The 21,523-nt window shown below is 41.6% G+C and overlaps 1 protein-coding gene across 4 annotated transcripts in view; it reads left to right on the top strand.

Annotated features, from left to right (window-relative positions):
• The first annotated feature begins 2,857 nt into the window (after positions 1-2,857).
• b3galnt2 (beta-1,3-N-acetylgalactosaminyltransferase 2) overlaps positions 2,858-21,523 on the top strand; it is a 34,316-nt gene continuing 15,650 nt past the window's right edge. For all 4 annotated transcript variants that reach the window (XR_007247487.2, XM_048530295.2, XM_048530294.2 and 1 more), the window contains exons 1-7: positions 2,858-3,261; positions 9,964-10,081; positions 13,934-14,034; positions 15,935-16,128; positions 17,246-17,341; positions 19,686-19,796; positions 20,172-20,262. Coding sequence is in view for 3 of the 4 variants with exons in the window: in XM_048530295.2 (XP_048386252.1) it covers positions 3,153-3,261; positions 9,964-10,081; positions 13,934-14,034; positions 15,935-16,128; positions 17,246-17,341; positions 19,686-19,796; positions 20,172-20,262 (820 nt within the window). In the remaining variant the exon portion in view is untranslated. The remainder of the gene's footprint in view (positions 3,262-9,963; positions 10,082-13,933; positions 14,035-15,934; positions 16,129-17,245; positions 17,342-19,685; positions 19,797-20,171; positions 20,263-21,523) is intronic.

Here is a 21,523-nt window from a genome sequence, read left to right as displayed (position 1 = left end):
AAAAAAGTAATGAGAAGTGACATATTCTTGTCTGATTGTGTACATCTCCCTATTTATCAATCTCTATTTCTAATGTTCATAATTATATAATTCTTAACTTTAATTTGTTTTAAAATTGGTTCTGCTTCCATTCCTAAATTTCGTGTTTACATTTCTAAAGTGCATTTTTTATTAAATGGCCGGAGATTCAATATCCATTTTGTGCTACCTTACAAGCAATGTTTTTTCTATGCTGCACAGGAACTCGAAAATTCCAACAGGCCTTGCACAAGCTAGCCCCTTTAAATTACCAATGCAAAAAAAATTCAAGGGGTCAAGCACTTATGACTAAACAACTGCATGGAATGGAAAAATAAGATGAGTGTATGTTGGTCCCAAAACAAATTTCCACCTCACAGTCTGTTTACCAAATAGAAAATTCACCTTACTGTGACCAGGCAGAGAAGACCCAATAGGGTAACTTGCTTATCCTTAACCTGTAAGACACTGATTAGGGTGGATTTTCAATATCTTTACCAGTTTCCAACTGTCAGCCTAATATCCAATTAAAAATATTCAGAACCATTCAAGTAAGGCCTAGAATGGAATGCACCTCCTGTCCCAATTGAATGGCAGCCATTTGGAGTTGTTAGTCAGGACACCTACAGCTGTCTGCACGCTAAACATTAAATACTCTTCATCATCGTATTTGGGGACGACATTACCTTTCATGTAAAGTAAACCTACTACCTGTATCCAATGCACCTAAACTCACACTGTTCATCCATAATTCCTGTGCTGACTGACCCCTGTTGGTGACCTGCCTTCTTTGAACCACTTCAGTTTCCATTGTGCTGTTGGGAAGAGAATTTCAGGATTTTAACCTAGTTACCTGCATAATGAAGGAGTGGCAACAGTTCTAAATCAGGACTATTTGTGTCTTGGGAGAAACTTTGTAGGTGTTGGTATTTTTATGCACCCACTGCACTTATCTTTATAAATGGTGAAGGTGTTGCCATAGAAGGCCTGGTAAAGTTACAGTGCACCCTGTGGATAAAACGGACCCACCAGTGGTGCAGGGAATGATTGTTACATAACATGGGTGTAGGGGAAAAGGACAGAATTGAACATGCCTCAATAGTTTCTGTAAGTGAATAGTCTTAGTAGGTCCACGGTCATTGAAAAGTGGCCACTTGAACAGCAAACTTGTGATGACAATGCTTCCTGTGAAAATAAATCCCTCTCTTTTGGCAGAAATAGATATTGCTAGATAAGCTCAGCAGGTCTGGCAGCATTTGTGGAGAGAAATCAGAAATAATGTTTCACGTCGAGTGACCCTTCCTCAGAATTGATAGTAGCTAGAAAAATGTTGATTTTATATGCAGAAGATTGGATGGGGGAGTGGTGAAGGAATAAACAATAGATGGGGATAGAGCACAAACAGAGAGAAGAGCAGTTGGACAGACAGAAGAGTAGATAGCAATCTGGCTAGGAGAATGGATAGCTATTAATGAGGACTGTTAGTGTGGCTAACAATGGGTCACGTGTATTATCAGACGACACGATTAAAAGGCCTGGTGTGGGAGGGTTGGGGTAAGGAAATGTTAAAGCTCAAGCCCTAAAGTTGATGAACTCAATATGGAGTCCAGAAGGCTGCAGGACTCCAAGCAGAAAATAAGGTGTATTCTTCCAGCTTGCATTGAGCTTCGCTGGAGCACTGCAGCAAGCCTGAGACAGAGACGTTGGCCTCTCTGTTTCTGATTTACTGCAGGAAGAGGAGGAAGGGGAGGAAACTGGCAAAGGGAAAAAGATGCACAATGAGTTGTAGCTATGTAAACAAATTAGTATGTGTTGACTGATCTATTTTTAGAGCTGTATAGTAGGAACTAATGTACTTTCAGAGACCTTGATCACGGTTCCTTGGGAGAAGTACACAAAATGAATCTCGACTCGTACTTCACTGACTTTGGGTGCAGCTGTAACCATAACCATATATTTTGTAAGACTGAAGTTTATTTCGCAGGCATTAATTGCAAAACAGGAGGTTAGGTCTAAAACTTAACTTGCTTTATCATGAGAATTGATTGATTGTTTCATTCATTTACTGCGTGGTACTTAGTAAGAATCGTGAAGCTATTAAAATATATTTATTTATCAAACGTGTATGGTTTTTATTCACCATCCCTGCCGAAAGGAAGTTCTTGTATAGCACAAAACTTCAAAATTCTTCAAAGCTCCCCTGCTGTTGCAACGTTTTATAGCAAATGGAGCACGCAAAGTGCACATCTGTCCTATTTTATGAAGCCTGCCTGCACGTTCCCACAAACAGTGAAGAGATTACACCTGATAGTACTTTTCTGACGATTGAGAGATGACTACTGAACGCGATACGAATAACGCCAATATTCGTAAAGGGATTGGATCATTTATGTATTTAAAAAAACCACTTAAAACAATGTTAGCACATTATCAATAGCGTCAACATAAATTTCGTGCTCAGGATACTGGAGCTGGGCTTAAAACGGCAACATACGACTTACAGGAAAGTGTCATCCTGTAAACTGGGGCTTCTATCTTTAGTTTCCAGCCTCAAACGCAGCAACTTCCTAATAGGGGATAACAAAGTGGGGAGCTGGATGAACGCAGCAGAGGAGCACAAAAGCTGTCGTTTCGGGCCTAGACTCTTCTTCAGAAAAAAAAATGAAGAAGGGTCTAGACGCGAAACGTCACCTTCCCTATTCCTCTGATGCAACTTGCCCTGCTGCGTTCATCCAGCTTCACACCATGTTATCTCCAAAAAGGGAAGTAGCTGCTTTCGTCTCACGTGACCTTCCACGCAGAACTAGACGTTATCACGCTCGACAATTTGTGACGCAACAAGCAAATTCCTAAGATAATAAAATGTGAGGCTGGATGAACACAGCAGGCCAAGGAGCATCTCAGGAGCACAAAAGCTGACGTTTCGGGCCTAGACCCTTCATCAGAAATTCCTAAGACAGGCGAACTACAACTCCCATAGAGTATAGCGCAAAGCGCGTCTGCGCTATACAGGGATAGGTCGGCTCCCCAAGTCAACCGTTAGGGGTGGGGTCCTACGGCCAAGAGGTGGAGGCGACGAATCAGCCATTAACTGGCAGGTGGACCTCTTAGAAGTAAAGCTTTCGTGACAATCAATGCGGAACCTGACTGCGCTGGCGGCGGCCTGTTTTTGTGTCCTCGCCATTATTATCGCTTTCGGACTGAAGCCTGGCCGAAGTCCCGGTGGCCTGCTTCACTTTCGAGGTAATGGAGAATTTAACCGTCATTCTCGCTCGCAGCTGCAGGGGTTCGTGACGTCACGGTGGCAGCACCGCGTTTGCGTGACTTCGGGCGAGGTGACGCCACAGCGACCGCCGCGCCCCATGTTGTACTGCGCCTGCGCCTTTTATTGACCACTTTACACACATTAAAGTGCTGCATTCAAAGCATGTGGTTATTTAGCATGGTGTTGTTTAATGGTGTCTGACAATTTGTTCGTATTTCTCAATAGACAACATTTTCAGTAGCTACGAACTCCTTGCCATTTATTTTGTTTTCCTGAATGAAAACATTCGAATTGAAATTAAGGTAGAAGGTGCTGTTAAGATTTTCATGTTGATTGAAGGCTGATAAAGTTGACCCCAATGTCAGTATCACCAGTTAGAAGACTCCAGTCCACTTCATTGACTTAAGTCGGAAACTATTTACATAGAATCCCCACAGTACAGAAAGAGGCCATTTGGACCATTGACTGTGCACCAGCCCTCCGAAGATCATCCTACCCAGACAATTCCTGTAACCCCTCATTTACCATGGCTAACCTACCTAGCCAGCACATCTCTGGACACTAATGGGCAATTTAGCATGGATGGTCCACTGAACTTGCACATCATTAATCTGTGGTTGGAAACCGGAACACCCAGAGGAAAGCCATGCAAACACATGAAGAATGTGCAACTTCTAACAAACAGTCACCCAAAATAGAAATCAAACCTGGGTCCCTAACGCTGTGAGGCAGCAGTGCTAACCATGTGGGAAAAAAACTGCAGAAAGCTGCAGCACAGTGGGCTTTGGGGATCTTGGTGCATTAACCACAAAGTACTAGCATACAAATTAATGGGTAAAAGGGCAGACAGATTGACTGAGATAATGGGAACTGCAGATGCTGGAGAATCCAAGATAACAAAGTGTGGAGCTGGATGAACACAGCAGGCCAAGCAGCATCTTAGGAGCACAAAAGCTGACGTTTTGGGCCTCGACCCTTCATCAGAATTAGGCCAGAAATGTCAGCTTTTGTGCTCCTAAGATGCTGCTTGGCCTGCTGTGTTCACCCAGCTCCACACTTTGTTATCTCAGATTCTCCAGCATCTACAGTTCCTATTATCGCTGAGGGACTTGAGGCTGTTTTTGTTAAAGAGAAGAAGGTTAAGAGGTGACTTCATAGAGATTTACAAGATGATTATAGGATTAGATAGGGTAGACAGCGAGAGCCTTTTTCGTCGGATGGTGATGGCTAGCATGAGGAGACATAGCTTTAAATTGAGGGGTGATTGATATAGGACAGAAGACAGAGGTGGGTTGTTTACTCAGAATAGTAAGGGTGTGGAATTCCCTACCTGCAACAGTAGTAGACTCGCCAACTTTAAGGGCATTTAAATGGCCATTGGATAAACATATGGATAATAATGGAATAGTGTAGGTTAGATGGGCTTCAGATTGGTTTCACAGGTCAGCGCAAAGGCCCTTTACTGCGCTGCTATGTTCTATGTTCTATGGGTAACATCCTCAGTGCAGCCTCCGATGAAGCGTTAGTGTGTTTTCCTGCCTGGTTTTTAAACTCTGAAATCTGTTGAGCTGGATCACTCACTCATCTCAATCCACATGGACAAGGAGAACCCACCAGTTCGACTGGGACAACACCAAAATCCTGGGACAAGTGAAGCAGAGACAGGCACGAGGACTCCTAGAAGCTTGGCACTCCACGAAGCATGCTATTAATAAACACATTGAACTCGAACCCATATACACTCCACTGCGAAAGAAAACTGGAATCCAGCTCAACAGACTCTAGAGTTTTAAAAACGAGGTAGGAAAACACACTGACCTTCATCAGAGGCTGCACTGAGGATGTTACCCAGCATGGTAACGAAACGTCTGCGAAACAACAAGCCAGGTCGGCGAGCCAACCAACCTCAATACCCACAACCTGAGCTACAAATCTACTCCAAAACCTTAGGAAACAGAGTTAATGTTTCAAGTTTAATATGTTTCTGCTTCAGAACTGAAGCAGTCATGCTAGGGCTCAAAACATTAACACTATTTCTCACCCAACAGCAGCTGCCAGACCTGTTGAGTTTCTCCAGCATTTCACATTTCCAGCATCGGCAGTATTTTGCTTTGATAAAAGTGGGGAAGTCTAGCTAGACCACAGCTGGATTACTGTAGGCAGTTTTGGTCCCCTTTTATCGAAAGAAGGATGTACTGGCATTGGAGGCAGGCAGGAGAGTGTTCACTATGTTGATTCTGGGTATGGAGGGATTTTCTCACGAGACAATTAGGGTGGACTTATGATCATTGGAGTTTAGAATAATGAGCGGTGACTTTAATGAAACATGAAATGTACCTGTGAGCATTTATGCAAAAGGATGTTTCTTTCCCCTTGTGGCAAAGTCTTAGAGTAAGGCATGAGCTATTTTAGGCAGAGATGAGGAGGAATTTCTTCTTTGAGGGTAGTGAATCTGTGACATTCTTTGACAACTGTTTATGCTGTGTCAGTAAGTAAGGGATAGAAGGTCAGGATAGAAGAACTTTTAGACAGTAAGGGAATCAAGGGTGTGGGTGAGGATCAGGCAGAAAAGTGGAATTGAGGAGTATCAGGTAAGGCATGATCTCATTGAAAGGCAGATTGAGCTCAATCTGCCAAATGGCCTCCTGCTTCTCTATCTCGTAGAGTCATAAAATCATACAGCACAGAAACAGACTGTTCAGTCAAACAAGTCCGTGTTGAGCATAATCCCAAACTAAACTAGTCCCACCTTCCTACTCTTGGCTGATATCTCTCCAAACATGTTTTATTCATGTAGTTATCTGAATGTGTTTTAAACATTGTAACTGTACCCACATCTGCCACTCTCTGTTTAGAAAAGTTGCCTCTTATGTCCTTTTTATATCTTTCTCCTCTCACCTTAAAAATATGGCCTCTAGTCTTGAAATCCTCCACCATAAGGAAAAGACATCTGCCATTTGCCTTATTTATACTCTTCATGATTTTAAAGACCTCTATAAAGTCACTTCTCGAACTCCCATGCTCCAGTGAAAAAAGGTCCCAGCCTATCCAGCCTCCCCTTGTAACCCCAGCCTTCCATTCCCAGAAACACCCTGCTAAATTTTTTTGCACCATCTCCGGCTTGATAATATTCTTCCTCTAGCAGGGGTACCAGAACTGGACACAGTACTTCAGAAGAGGCCTCACTACCATGCTGTACAAACTTAGCATGACTTCCCAACTCCTATACTTAAAGGTCTGAGCAATGAAGGCACGCATGCTGAACGCATTCTTAATCACCCTGTCTACATGTGACACAAACTTCAAAGAATCATATATCTAAATCCCTAGTTCTGTCTGGTCAAAAATACCACCCAAGGTCTAACTTTCAATTGTATAAGTCCTGCACTTGTTTGTTTTAACAAAATGCAATACCTCATGTTTATTCAAATTAAACTCCATCTGCCACTCCTCAGCCCATTGGACCAATCAGTCAAGATCTCTTTGTAATCTGAGATAACCTTCTTCACTGTCTACTACACCACCAATTTTAATGTCATCCGTAAACTTACTAACCATGTTTTCTATATTCTCATCTAAACCATTTATATGAATGACAAACAAAGGCGGACCCAGCACTGATCAAAAAGGTTAACTCTGATTCTCTCCAAGATGCTGCCAGACCTGCTGAACTTTTCCAGCAATTTTCGCTCTACCACTGTCAAGCCAAATTTGTATCCAATTGACAAGCTCACCCAGAATGCAAGATGATCTAACTTTACCAATTCGTCCACCGTGCAGAACCTTGTCAAAGGCTTTATTATAGTCCAAATAAATACATCTTATGGTATTATGGAGTCTCATAATCCTAGTAGACTGACACTAAGAGTGTCAGAAACAGGAAGTGCTGCAGCATTGGAAGGGCTGTTTTTCAACAAATTATCAAACCAAAGCTCTGTCTGTACTCTCAGGTGAATGTAAAACATTCCATTACACCAATCACAGAAAGGGATAATTTTCTCTAATGTTCTGGCCCAGAATATCAGCTAGTTGCTGACAGAGTGTTGGGAACAATATAAGAGGATATTATGGTGATGTGTTGATGGGATGAAGTCTTAGGAAACTGTCATCTTTAAGAAAGCTATTGTTCTTTATTCTTCCACAACCTGGGCACTCCCTCGAGAGTACTGTAGAGGATGAGACAGCATATGACAAACACCTTTTTACAGAGCCATTGAAGGACTGTTATTTCCCTGAGCTTTTCTCATTTATAAGTTTTATCAAATTTCCTTCTGAAAGTTAGTATTGAATCAGCTTCTGCCACTTTTTCAGGTAGTGCATTCCAGATGGCTCTTTTGTCAGAGAAAGTAGGATCGCTCTTTTGTCATGTGACTTTATGCCCACAAAACAGTTTGCTGACAGATTTGTGAGAAGGCAAGGTCAAGAATTGCCTCCAAGCTTAGTCTTCTTTAGAACTCGATTGCATATTAATACTAAATATTATTAAATGCACTAAACTATTGTTATGTTATGAAAGACTATTTTCTACATGTTCTCTCTCTATTAATCTCTCACTTCTCTAATTAGTTCTGCCTACACTGTGCCAGTTACACCCACTAAAGAAGAATTCTGTGACATCATCACAACTTTGCTTCAGGGTCCTAAAGCCCTTACACAACAAGCATAACAAGCCACTTGTGTAAAAGGAATTAGTCTCATTTCCCCCTACTTTGACCTTTTTGCAAATTGACTTAAGTCAGTTGAGTCCTTGGTTTTTGACTGTACAGACATTGGAAACAATTTGTCCTCATTTATTCTTTCAGGACTACATAACACTTATTAAATCTTTCCTTACTCTTCCCTACTCTAATGAGAACAGCACCCCAGTTTTACCTAGGCATCCCAGGCAGCAAGAAATTTAGACATTTATGCAAATGATTGTTGAAGCTCTGATCCTATTGGAAGAGGAAGAGTATCTCATATTGTGGGTTCTACTTCACACCAAACTGTGCTATGATTAGCCTGTAACTTTGTTGTTTGAAGAATGTACTGACATATTTTGCTGACGAATAGCCTGTGTTTGCTGCATTGTGTAGATATTCTCTAATTTGACAATAAAATTGACTTTGTTTGCTGTAAGCCCGAGTCTCCCTCCTCCAACTTATTAGCTGACAGAATAATGTCGATGAACTCTCCCAGGGCAAATCTTGTTACTTTGTGCAAGCCTTTGCTAATGGCCATAAAATGTATACTTGAGAATGCAGTACACCCAGTTCATGAGGCATCCTATAAAAGTTAATGGAAATTGTTTTGACTTCACTTGTGTGTTTTCATTACATTTCTCTTCATACATCAGTTGGTTTTTAGTCACTTATCCAAATGTGACTTGGTGTAATATTTTGTTCAATAATATCTCATTAATTGTTACATTAAAAACAATAAATAAATGTGACGTAGTTCCAGTATGAGATAATGGGGTCTTTGACCTTTCACTGTAATTCAGTACATTCAGTTTTGCCCGCACATAGCATCTGCTTTAAGATGGCTAAATTATCTGAAAATATTGTTGATTTTACAAGATTATCAAGAAAACTGCTAATACAAATTTGTTGAATGATTCATAAATCCATAGAATTCCTATGGTTGGAAACAGGCCATTCAGCTCAACTACCCTCCAAAAGCCTCCCACCCAGATCCATCTTCCTACTCTATCCTTGTGACCCTGCATGGCTGATCATGTCCCTGAAATCTATGGGTAATTTAGCTTGGCCAATCCACCTAACTTGCTCATCTTTGGACTGTGGGAGGAAACCAGAGCACCGGACGGAAACCCAGACAGACATGGGGAGAATGTGCAAATTTCACCCACACAGTCCCCCGAAGGTGGAATCCAACCCGAGTCCCTGGTGCTGTGAGGTGGCAGTGCTAATCACGGCGCCACTGTGCCACCCAATCATTACAATAACTCAGAATGTGCATTAATGTTTGGGGAAGCTGCCACAATAGGTCAATGAGAAAGGTCTATGTATTGTGCCCTCCTGCCATAGGTAATGGGATTATGGAAATAGTGGAGAATGCCTTCGGCTGTACTTTTGACTTAGAACTAAAATTTGTATGTACAAGGGTTATGGAGAGAAAGCAAGAGAATGGGTTTGAGAAACATATCAGCCATGATGAAATGGCAGAGTAGACTTGATGGGCTGAATGGCCTAATTCTGCTCCTATATCTTATGATCTTATGACCTCATTTTAAGTGAAGTGAGGCGCCTCATAGTGCTACGTAATGTTTTGAAAATATCTGTGATAATTTTGTAATGTTAAATTTGAATTATTCCATAAGGTATCTTTACAAATTTAATGAATAGAGCATATTTCGCAGGAAGAAACTTATGATGTTCTTTTGATTTAAGGCCAACACAGAGATTGTGTGTTCAAGTCCTACTTCAGAGATTCGAGGCTATGATCAAGGCTGACTGTTCCAGTGCAGTACTCAGGAAACCATTTTCAGATTAGACTTTAAATTGAGTCTTCCATTGCCCTCTCAAGTGGATCTAAGATTATTACCTAAAGAACAACAAAAGATTTTTCGGAAGTGTTTCATTGGCTGTAAAGTGCTTTGGTTCTCCAAATGTACTGAAAGGCACTATATAAATATAAGTTCTTTCTATTTCTTCTCTTGAATGTTGACTTTACTTTGCCAGAGTGGACAACAGATCAGTTCGATATTGTGATAGGTATACTGTCAGCTCGACACCACTATGAGTTACGCAATGCCCTCAGAAATACCTGGCTGGGGCATCTACAGCATCTAAACCAGCGGTGAGTCACAAGTTATTAAAGCATTTAAATTATTTTTCTCTTTCTGAACAGTTTTTAGATTAGAAAACAGCTGAGAAGAGTGCACAATGATATGAAAAATGGTTACTTAGTGCAAAAGGTTCAGGGCTTCTGCAGAGTAAGTGGAAAAAATGGTTGCAATGCTTAAGGCATTCTAAAATCTTACAGCATGGCATAAGACCATTCCCAACAACCCCACCTCCACTCTAGCTCTTTAAGAAAGCCACCTATAAGCTCACCTCTTTTCTCTTTCCCCATGGCCAGGCAAGCGTTTCTTTTTAAATATTTATGTCCAAAATTAGCAACTATGCATAAATAACTGAGAGACAAAAACCTTCAAAATTTCAAATAAAGCATTGTTCCCTGTTATTTAACTGACTTCATCAGAAGGTGATAAAGGTAACTGGTGATTTTTTTCTGAAGTATTGTAGTCGATAGAAGAATAGCAGGGATGCTGTGACCTAAAATGCACTTCCTAGCTATGTGGGACCTCCAGGATACTTTCTGTATCTTTCATAATCTTTTATACAGGAAATGTTGTCAGTGGCAGCAGCTTGAGCTCCAGCTTTTAGAATTTGACTAGTGGCTGGCATTGCTGAGGCTGAGAACTTAATGGTGGGTGGCATGTGTATAGGTGTGGTCAATATGCAAGCTTATGCAGGAAGGGAGGAAATGGGTGATCACAAGACAGTCAGTAAGAAACAGGTATGTGGTGCAGTATTATCTTGAATGCATTTCACTCTCCAACCAGTTCTGAATACTGATGAAAATGATTGTCCATCTGGGTGGTGTAGCCAGAAACATGTCCATGAAACATGGTTATCTCAGTTGTACAGGGGAGAACAGATTACAAGAATAGTAGTGATAGGAAATTCAATAATTAAGGGAAAAGACTTTGTTTAAATTTAACTTATTTTTCTAACCAACCAGTTCAGAGATGTTATTACACACCTTTGGAGCAGATGGGACTTGAACCTGTTCCTCCCAGACCAGGGGTAGGGACACTAGCACTGCACCAAAAGAGGGCCAGACTGAACCTTTCACATTTAGCCTGGTTCTCAGCTACATTACTCATACAACATCTGTGTTACAAAGTCGGGTAGTGTATTCATGAATTGGAAAGTAGGAAGTTAGAATAGTTGGTAAAAAGTGATGGTGGGGAGAAAGAATGCTTGGTCCCTTTCAGAGATTGTGCTTTGTCTGTGCCTGGAAGTTTACAAGTACTGTGCACAGAAAGTGCCCGAATTGAAACATTTTGTATCAGGCAGCCAAGCTGCAGTTTTACCAAGACAACAAATTTGAATCTGGCCAATAAGTTTAAACCAAGCGTTCAGCGATTTAAAGCCAATTGAATTTAAAAACTGATGGTATTGACAACATTGAACCAATCCCACTGAAAGCACCATCTAATTAAAATGGTACTGCGGCATTTCTAGGTAAAAGACCTCAGAGAAGCATTACAGAGAAAAACATCTCTGACAGCAGAATCAGCAGCAGAAACATATTTATGATGTAACAGTGACAGAAGAAAGGCTGGAGAAAGCAGAGTGTTCCAGAAGACAGTCTGTGTGAACTTGGAGAGATTAAGTTTTAATTTATTGTTTTCTTATTAATTGGGTTTATATAAGTAGAACTTGTGTTTATTTGAACAACATTCTAGTAGAATTTAGTTCAGTTAGGGAGTAGTTAGTAATCTAGGGGAAATTGGTTTGTTAGTAATTCTATTAATTTGTTCATTGTTAGAGTCAAATAAATAAATTGTTTATTGTTACTTGTAAAGTGGAGATCAGGGATTTTTTTTTCTTTTAACCATTCTTTTAACAGATTACATAGAGTAAGGTGAGCTTCTCTGGGTGTTTTGGGGATCATTGTAAGAAGGGAACTTTGACTCCCATCAACAGATTGGGGCTGTGTTTTGGCACTTATCAGAGGGGTTTGCCATTCCCCCCTGTAACAATCTGTCATAAGCAGACTTTTTCTTCTTCATTTTTATTTTTGTATCATTTGTAATCTATGGAACGTTAAATCTGTTTGCTCTAACTTTCCCTTTGACGGGAATACTCTTTGTCTCAACCTGAACACACTCTTCTTTAAAGGCAGTCCATTGTTTAGCTGCAGTCCTGCCTGATGTTCTTTGATTCCAATTTGTTGGGGTCAGGTCCATTCTTACCTGATTGAAGTTGGTTTTGCCATGGTTAATTAACCTTAATCTAGATTGTTACTTGTCCTTTTCCAGAACCGACCTAAACCTTATGGTACAATGATCACTGTCCTCTAAATGCTCTCTTATTGACACTTGATCCACCTGGTAAACCTCATTTCACATTGTCAAGTTTGGAAATGCCTCCTTTCTCATTCCACTGGAAGCATACTGATACAGAAAATTTCCAGATGATACATAGATTAAGATGAAACAGAAAATGTCTGCTTATGATAGGTATTGTGTGAATAACATAGCTGCGAGCCAGGCTAGATGTGGAAGGCTCAGTTCTAGGTGCTACACTTTAGATAGAATGTGAAAGCATCAGACAGGAGAGGTGCAGAAGTATGGTTCCAAGGACAGAGAACTTCAGTCACTTTGAGAATTGAAACAGTTGAGACTATTTTGTTTGGAGAAGAAATGTTTGAGAAAAGATTTAATAGAAATATTAAAATCATGAGCTGTCTAGACAGGGTTGATAAGGAAGAACTATTCCCACCAGTGGAAAGATCAAGAACAAGAGTCTCCAGTTTAAACGTAATTGGCAAAAAAAACAATGGCAATGTGAGTAATAACATCTCCATATCGCCAGTGGTTATAATCTAGAATGCTTGCTTGAGAGGCATTCAAGAGGGAATTAAATGTTCAGAAAAGGGCCTCGGTGAGTAACATTAGGTGAACTATTCCTTCAGTGAGCTAACACACACATCATATGCCGAATGGCCTCCTTTTGCACTGGAACCATTCTGTGACGAGTGTAAAGTACATAACACATATTAAAGTAATATGTTCATTAAGTACACTGGTGTCAACAGAACAACAGCAGAACCATTACCACTGCTCCTGTTAAAAAATATCGGAACATTGAACAAGATCTAAAACATTTTGTTTATTCATAGGATGTGGGCATTTCTAGCTGGGCTAAAGTTTATTGCCCATCTGTAATTCACCTGAGATGGTGATGATCAGCTGCCTTCTTGAGCTACTGCAGTTCTTCACTGTGTAAGGACATTGTTGAATATGATGTTGATTTTAGCGTATATCTTTAGTGTATGACGTGCAGACTTCTCACAGTCTGACCTTTTAATTGTGGTCATTGTAGCAGGGTGAGAGTGAGGGGAATGTCGGATTGCCTTGAAAGGTTGTGGCTGAGTCCAAATGTGGCCCAGTTGGATAAACCAGGGATTTTGTGCTGTCCCTTTGTGCTTGGGTGCATTCTGCACCAAAAATCTGTTCCCTCCATTCACTGTGCCTATAGTCCCTCCTCATTGCCTTGAGTCTCCCTTTCCCCACCCTGCACCTAGCTTCACAGGGTCTAACCAGTGCACTGGATCTGTCTCCCTGCCACTCTGGCACCCTTCTTCTATTCCTTCCTTTCCAACTGTGGCTTTTCCCGACTTTACTATGGGACTGTGTCCAAGTAATTATCTCTAATGCCTTGGTCAGTATTTATCCCTCAATCAACATCATTAAACTGATTATCTGGTCATTATCACATTTCTGTTTATGGGCAGCTTTCTGCATGCAAATTGGCTGCTGTATTAATTACACTGTCTACTCCAAACTTACTTTGTTGGTTGTAAACCAAATTAGATGATGAAATGCACTGTAATTTTTTTTTGTGTCTCTGGCAGTGTCCTTGCAAAGTTTATAATTGGTACTTTTGGCTGTGACATTCCTGATGAGGACAGAGAGGATCCCTATTCCTGTCAGCTGCTCAACTTTACAAATCCAGGTCAGACTTGCTGGAGATTATTGAAATGCTGTACTCATGTATTTGAGAAGGGAGGACATAATATACTCAAACATACTGGAAATCTGAAAGTATGCACAGTGAATCTTGTAGTTAGATCAGGCGGGAATTCAACAACCTCCTACCGTTACCTTATAGGGTTGAAGGTCCTGGTGCCATATTTAAAGGGCACCTAGACAGTCATTCACTCCTCACTAGTCTGGAACAGCACTCAGACTTCAGGAGTGGACAGCTGCAGCAAAACATTCAAGATGCCACTTGCTCGCAGTCAACTCTTTCTCTATCTCCAGGCACCCTGCTCTTTTCATTCCCAGTTTGGCCTGCACCCACCATTCCCACGATAACAGAGTTTAAACAAATATAGGAGTCAAAGTAAGCAAGCGTCTACCCCCTAGATTGTAACCCCATTTCCTGGAGCTCCATGTGCAACTTAGAAACATGGCAACATTGAAAATAGAAGCAAGAATAGACCATTTGGCACTTTGAGCCTGTTCCGCCATTCAATATGATAATATCTGATCATCCAACTCAGTGTCCTGTCGCTGCTTTTTCCTCATGCCCATTGATCTGTTTAGCCCCTAAAAACCATATCTAATTCCTTCTTGACAACATTCAATGTTTTAGCCTCGGCCACTCGCTGTGGCAGAGAATTCCGCAGGCTCACCGTTCTCTGGGTGAAGAAATTTCTCCTCATCTGACTCCTAAATGGCCTACCCCATATCTTAGATCTGGTTCAGGAAATAATTTATTTCTAGCAACAACTTGTTATAATCTGGAGATCCCTGAAGGAATGGTGGAAGGAGTTTCAATAGTATCAAAGATTAATTTGTGGTTTGGGGAAAAATATAAGATGAATGGGAGTAATTTAGTAGTTTTTTCAGTCAGCTGGTGCAGTGGCCCAAGAGGCTTACTGTGCTGACTTTCTTGTTTTGTTTGTTCACGGGATGAAGACATTGCTGGCATTAGCAGCATTTATTGCCCATCCATAATTGCTCAGAGAGCAGTTAAGACTCGACTACATTGCTGTGGGTCTACAGTCACACGTAGGCCAGACCAGACCAGTTAAAGATGGCAGTTTCTTTCCCTGAAGAGCATTGGTGAACCAGATGTGTTTTTCCTGACAATCGACAATGGATTCATGCTTATCATTAGACTCTTAATTTCAGATATTTACTGAATTCAAGTTCCACTGTCTGCTGTGGCAGGATTCGAACCCAGGTTCCCAGAATATTATCTGGGGCTCTGGATTAACAGTGCAGCAACTATACCACTAGGCCATCACCTCCCTGATTCTGTGTGAAGCAGGTAAGGTTAATTTATAATGAAGCCAATAATTTAATAAAGATATAAATCATTAAGTTCTCCATGTTTCAATATTCCAATACAAAGAAACATTTATTAGTTAAGGGTGTGAATTTGATTCTGCCCTGTATATTAACCTAACTGTATCACCAAGTTTTGTCAGCCATGAATTAGTAAACAACATTTGTACCTATGGGCCAGAACTTTGTGGTTCCAAATCTTACTTATGATGAGGCTGCAATCTCGGCCAGTACTCATTACGGAGGGAGTACTGCACTGCTGGAGATGCTGTCCTGCAGATTAGATGTTAAACTGAAGCCCTATCCACCCTTTTAATCAGATGTGAAAATCTTTCCTTTGAAGATAAGCATTGTCCCCAGTGTTTTCCCTCAGCTGGTATTTATTTCCCATCAGTATCACTCAGGTTGATGATCCAGTTATTACTGTATAGCTTGCTGTATGAGAGTGGTGTGGATCCTATATTACAACAGTGATATCACTGCAAATGTACCTATGGGCTGTAAAGTACATTACTCTGAAAGATGCAATAGAAATGTAAATCTTCTTTTTCTTTTTCCAGTTATAGGCCAGGAAGTTGAAGCTGTCAGTCTGTTTGGAACTACTGCTTCAACATTGCTGGGGAGCAAGGTTTCAAAGATTGACTTCCGAGTTCTCCATCCCATCATTATTACAAGACTTGGGGTATTCCATGATCAGAGAGGAACAGGTTTTCATCAGAATCTCACTGTCCGACTCTACCAAACCACATTGGAGGTAAATCTCCCCACTCAGTCATGACATCCTATTAATCCCTGAGCTAAGCTTCCAACTTCCTATCTTCTCCATCACTTAGACCACCTTTGTCTATGTCCATAATCTCACTCATCTCAGTTCTTGTCTCAGCATGTCTGTTGCTCAAAGTCTCATCAATGCATTAGCTACTTCCAGCTTCAAATATTCCAATGTACTCTTGGCCACCCTACTATCCTGCACCCACCATAAGCTTCAGCAGATCCAAAATTATGCAGCATAACTCAGACCAAATTTAATTTCTTCCTCAGCTCTGTGTTTGCTCTCTTAAGTTGGTTCCACAGCTAGCAGTGCTCAAACATGAAATCCTCAATGTTCAAATAACTCGAAAAGCCTCACGTTCTCCATCTCCTTGTAATCTGCACAGGCTCTACCACGATCCCTCTCTCTGTAACCTTCTCCACACTCTACAGCCCTCCTCTCCTCCACAACCTCCTCCAGCTCCTGCAACCCCCCCCCCCATTTCTCTCTCTTTCTCTCTCTTCCCCCACAACCACCTCCAGCCCCTACAACATTTCCTCTCTCTGTAACCTCCACTAGCGCCTTCAACCCACTCTCTCTCTGTAACCACCTCCAATCCATACAACCTTCCCTTTCTCTGTAACCTCCTCCAGTTCCTGTTTTCCTCCCCCTCTCTGTAACCTCCACCGGCCCCTACAACACTCCCTCTCTTTGTAACCACCTCAGCCCTACAACATTCTGTCTGTCTGTAAACTCCTCCAGCTCCTAAAACCCTCCCTTTCTCTGTAACTGCCTCCAGCCCCTACAATACTGCCCCTTTCTGTAATCACCTCCAGCACTGTGATGCTCATTTTAGACTTGGGCTAAAATCAGAACAGGTCTCAATCCATTATTGATTGATTTTTTTAAAAGGCATTTATGTGTCGTTAGCATTGCTGTCACTGACCCCTTATCACTGTTCCTTGAGAAGGCTGTGTTGCTTGAGGTAACCAAATGATTAGCTGGCACATTGCATGGGAAATGGATTGAACTGTAACAACTTGTTGGAACCCTAGCCTGTTGTTTATAAACGCTCCTAGTGGTAAGTTGTTGCTGTATTATTGTGTGACTATTTTACCAGGAGGTGATTGCCAGTGCCCGCTTCAGTCCACTCAGCTCTGGAGTACAAGTGAACCAACTGTGGTATAAACCAGTGGAAAGATTCCTTTTACCTAAGGTACAAGCAAAGGTTTAAGAATAGTTTTATTCTTTCTTTTTATGTGTTGTTCATGCTGAGTAACCTTTAGAAAATCCAATCTATATTGTGTGCTGCAGTCCTTCAGTGATATTTCTTCTCCTCGGTCTATTCAGGTTTTGCAATGAAGTACTCTGTTCAGACCTCTGGAAAGCTACTGATAACCTGCCCATTAAGAAATGGATGATCGCAACCTTGGGTGACTCCCAATGTTTTTCTCCTATTTCCTAAAGGAAAGCACCAGGTTCCTAGAGTAGTTTGCTCCTAGTGTGGACCTCACGCTTGATGTCCAGTGGGTTCTCACTCTGAGCTCATGTATTAGCTGGTGTCTGTCATCTGTTGGGGATATCAATGTGTGGCTTCATCAGCCATTCCGTCACATTGCTCACTGCCCAGTGAGTTAGAAATATGACATCAGCCCAATGTATTAAGATTTATTTTGCTTTATTACAAAGTCCAACCTAGCCTACCCATTTTCTTCAATAATCCTCCAATCACTTAACTTCCCTTTGATCTTCAAGATACTTAAACCTGTTATCATCTCCCTTAGTCCAGCTCCATGTCCATCTCTTCAGAAGATTATGTTTTGCTGTCTTCAGTCTGAAGTCCACTGTGCCCACAATGCCAAAATCTCAAATGGAGTATCTGTGGCTGTGGCCACTGTGTGTTAACCCTCAATCCCTCCATTAATGTTTCTTCAGTGTACATAGTGATATTTATTGTACCCTATTAAACCCTATCTCAAATATTGGTATGTGCTTTCCTTCATTCACTTAATCTCTAGTGGTTTCTACGGCATCACAGCCTTCACAGAGTGCACAAATAGTTCCAGAATTTTTTAAAAACTGGAAGAACTGCGGATGTTGTAAATCAGGAACAAAAACAGAAGTTGCTGGGAAAGCTCAGCAGGTCTGGCAGATCTGTGAAGAAAAAATCAGAGTGAACATTTTGGGTCTGGTGACCCTTCCTCAGAGGTTTAGATCTAAGTGTACAGAGTGCAGGTTGGTGGGGCGGGGTCAGAGAAATTGAGTTGACCACATTGACAGTTCTCAATGAACAGATCGAATGCAACAAAAGGCTAGAGGGAGGGCTCCAGGTGGTGGGAGAGTGTTGGAACTGGTCAAAGGGATCTGTGGGACGGGGAGAGGTCTCTTATCCAAAGAAATGGGCACAGAGGCGAAGACAACGGAGGAAGAGTTTGACGTCATGTTGTGCCTGAGATTTGTTAAGGCGGGCATGCCGAGGAATAAAGCTGAAGCCTTTGCCGAGTACAGAATATTCAGCATCGGAGTGCGGAAAGTTAGGTGGAATGATAAATACCTTTATAGGGGGTGGGGTTGGGAGACAGGATGGAGTCAGAGGGAAAGGGAGGGGAGGAACGTTCCAGAGGGCCGTGGGTATCTTTGAATTGTTGCATCTTGTGGGCCTTGATGCCTGAAAGGAAAAGAAAACGTTTCTTGTTAGCATGACAAATGGGCCGGAGGATGGAGTGGAACTGCGGAGTGATACAGCCCTGAGCCAGTGTGTTGTGATGCTGCTTGACGGAAGGATCGAGAGTGTGCATGTGACACTGCATGGCACTGATTGTGGATCTCAGGATACGGTGAGAACAGCTATCTGTGGAATGTTGAACATCAAACATCACAGAGGTATCTGTGATCCTGGGAGGATTCAAAACATGAGGGATGAAACTTCAGTTGGAATCCACGTGGGATGAGTCTGAGCCGGAGGCAGTTGCTTAGGATGTGATGTGACTGTCGAAATGAATTTTAGCAAATACTCGGTCAAACACCAGGAGTGACAGTGAAATTAATGTTGGTGGGCAAGAAGAAAGATTGGAATGGAAATCCCATCGGAAAGATGAGCAGAACTTCTTCAATGTGGGCATGCTTGGAAGAGATATGGCAGTGAGTTAAATATGATATAAAAATCGCAAGAAAATAATGTCACTGGACTCATTACTGAAGTTCATACTGTAGGTGCATGGGTTCAAATCTCATCATTACATTTAATTATATTTAAATAAATAAGTCGTTCTGGAACAAAAACAGAAGCTGCTGGGAAAGCTCAGCAGGTCTGATAGCATCTGTGAAGAAAAAGTCAGAGCTGTTTCTGCACTGTTGTTGGATCATCATCCTGGAACTCCCTTTCTAATGACATTGTGAACATAGCAAATGGACCACCAGTGTTTCAAGAATGTAGTTACCCTTTCTTTACAAGGGTAGTTAGAGATGGGCAATCAACAATGATCCACACATTCCATGAGTAAATTAAGAAAAGTGTATAAAATTTCAAATCAGGAAATTCAAAATATCTGTCTTGACAGGGCTTTGAAGGCACCATTGCCTGGGAGTGCCAAGACTCTGAATACCTCGTTACCACAAACCTCACTGATGTTGTGCTTGACAGTGGAGGAGGTGTTCTCAGATTCTCTGCAGTAAGTTAATCTTTATGCTACAATACGTTAACTAGTCAGGAATATTACCGGAAACTGATTAGGATCACAAGATTCTCTCTTGGGAAGAAATTGGAGAATGGCTATTGTTAGAGGGACAGTGCTGGGAGTGTCTTGTACTGTTGTGGGAATCATGCTGAGGGAGCACTGCAAGCAGCAATATTCTGGGAATGTTACATGGCTTTTTCAATGAAATGTGCAGGAATGCGACTGATCAGTGTAAAAGGAAAGTTAGCTGTGTTTAAAACATTATACTGGATATTGATTTTTAAGTGCATGTGTTTGTATACATTATTTGGATGGACATTTTTCCTTTCTGGTTTCCTCCTAATTTCACACTGTGGCTGTTGTATATAGGCTCAGCTTCAGGCAGAGAAGCAGGTGATCCAGGATGGATTTGGACAGAATGTGGCTGCAGTGGCTGGGGGCTTTACCTACACCATCCATGGTAGGTCAGTCAAAGACCAAGCTGCAACGCTTTAATCCCTTAAGTTTGAAAAGATGTTGCTGAAACAGCAATGTAGGGAAATGACTGCCAAGGATTTAAACGCCCTTAAAGATTCAGTAGCCTAAGCTTTGCAAGAGACAATGTAAAAGCTCTTATAGTGTGAGATAACAAGTTGTAAAAATTATTATGAAACTGTCAAAATCCAACTAGTGCATCAATGTCCCAACAGAAGGAAAATTGCTGTCTTACCCGGTTAGGGCCTATATGTGTGTCTACTCTCCACCTATCTTCTTCTCTATCCATCTTCGATCCGCCTCCCCCCCCCCACTGCCTATTTATTTCAGAACTCTCTCCCCATCCCCCTTTTCTGATGAAGGGTCTTGGCCCGAAACGTCAGCTTTTGCGCTCCTAAGATGCTGCTTGGCCAGCTGTGTTCATCCAGCTCTACACTTTGTTATCTCACACCTAGAATATTGTATGCAATTCTGGCCTCCATATTCCATGGGAGGCAGTAGATCAAAAGTTCTTAAGATTGGACCATGGAAAGAGATATTTATGCTCTGGAGAGGTCAGAAATCACATGACACCAGGTTGTATTCCAACAGGTTTATTTCAGAACACCAGCTTTTGGAGTGTAACCCCTGTTTTCAGGTGAAGCGAGAAAGAAGCACACAGAACACAGAATGTAAAAGGAAAAGATCAAAGAGTCACACAACCGATAAGAATGTATTAAATAAACCTAAGATGCTTTTAAATCTTTAATCAGTTAGAAGGTTTTAATTGATTAATATGTATATGAAAATCTCTGAATTTCTTTCATGTGCTGCCCTGAGAGAATAAGAAGCTTTTTCAGAGTAAAGAAGAGGTGAGAATTTAGGTCAGACAGTGCAAGTTAGGTGCTAGGCCTCATTTAGAATCCTTTAGAGTTTTGGTTTGGTGTCAGAAATAACGAAGTGTGGAGCTGGATGAACACATCAGGCCAAACAGCATCTTAGGAGCACAAAAGCTGATGTTTCAGGCCTAGACCCTTCATCAGAAAAGGGGGAGGGGGCGAGGGTTCCGAAATAAATAGGGACGGGGGGAGGCGGATCGAAGCAGTGGAAGAGAGATCTCCTGAGGTTTGACCAGAGGGAGGAGGGTAACTTCTTCAGGTTAGGCATCCGAGAAGAGGCTTTGCAGTGAGATTAAAATTGTATCAGAGATAATGGGAACTGCAGATGCTGGAGACTCCGAGATAACAAAGCGGAGAGAAGGGTCTTGG

This window comes from Stegostoma tigrinum, chromosome 4, assembly GCF_030684315.1.
Source record: "Stegostoma tigrinum isolate sSteTig4 chromosome 4, sSteTig4.hap1, whole genome shotgun sequence".
NCBI lineage: Eukaryota > Metazoa > Chordata > Chondrichthyes > Orectolobiformes > Stegostomatidae > Stegostoma > Stegostoma tigrinum.
Note: the sequence above shows the minus strand (reverse complement) of the source record. Positions and strands in the feature narration are given on the sequence as shown.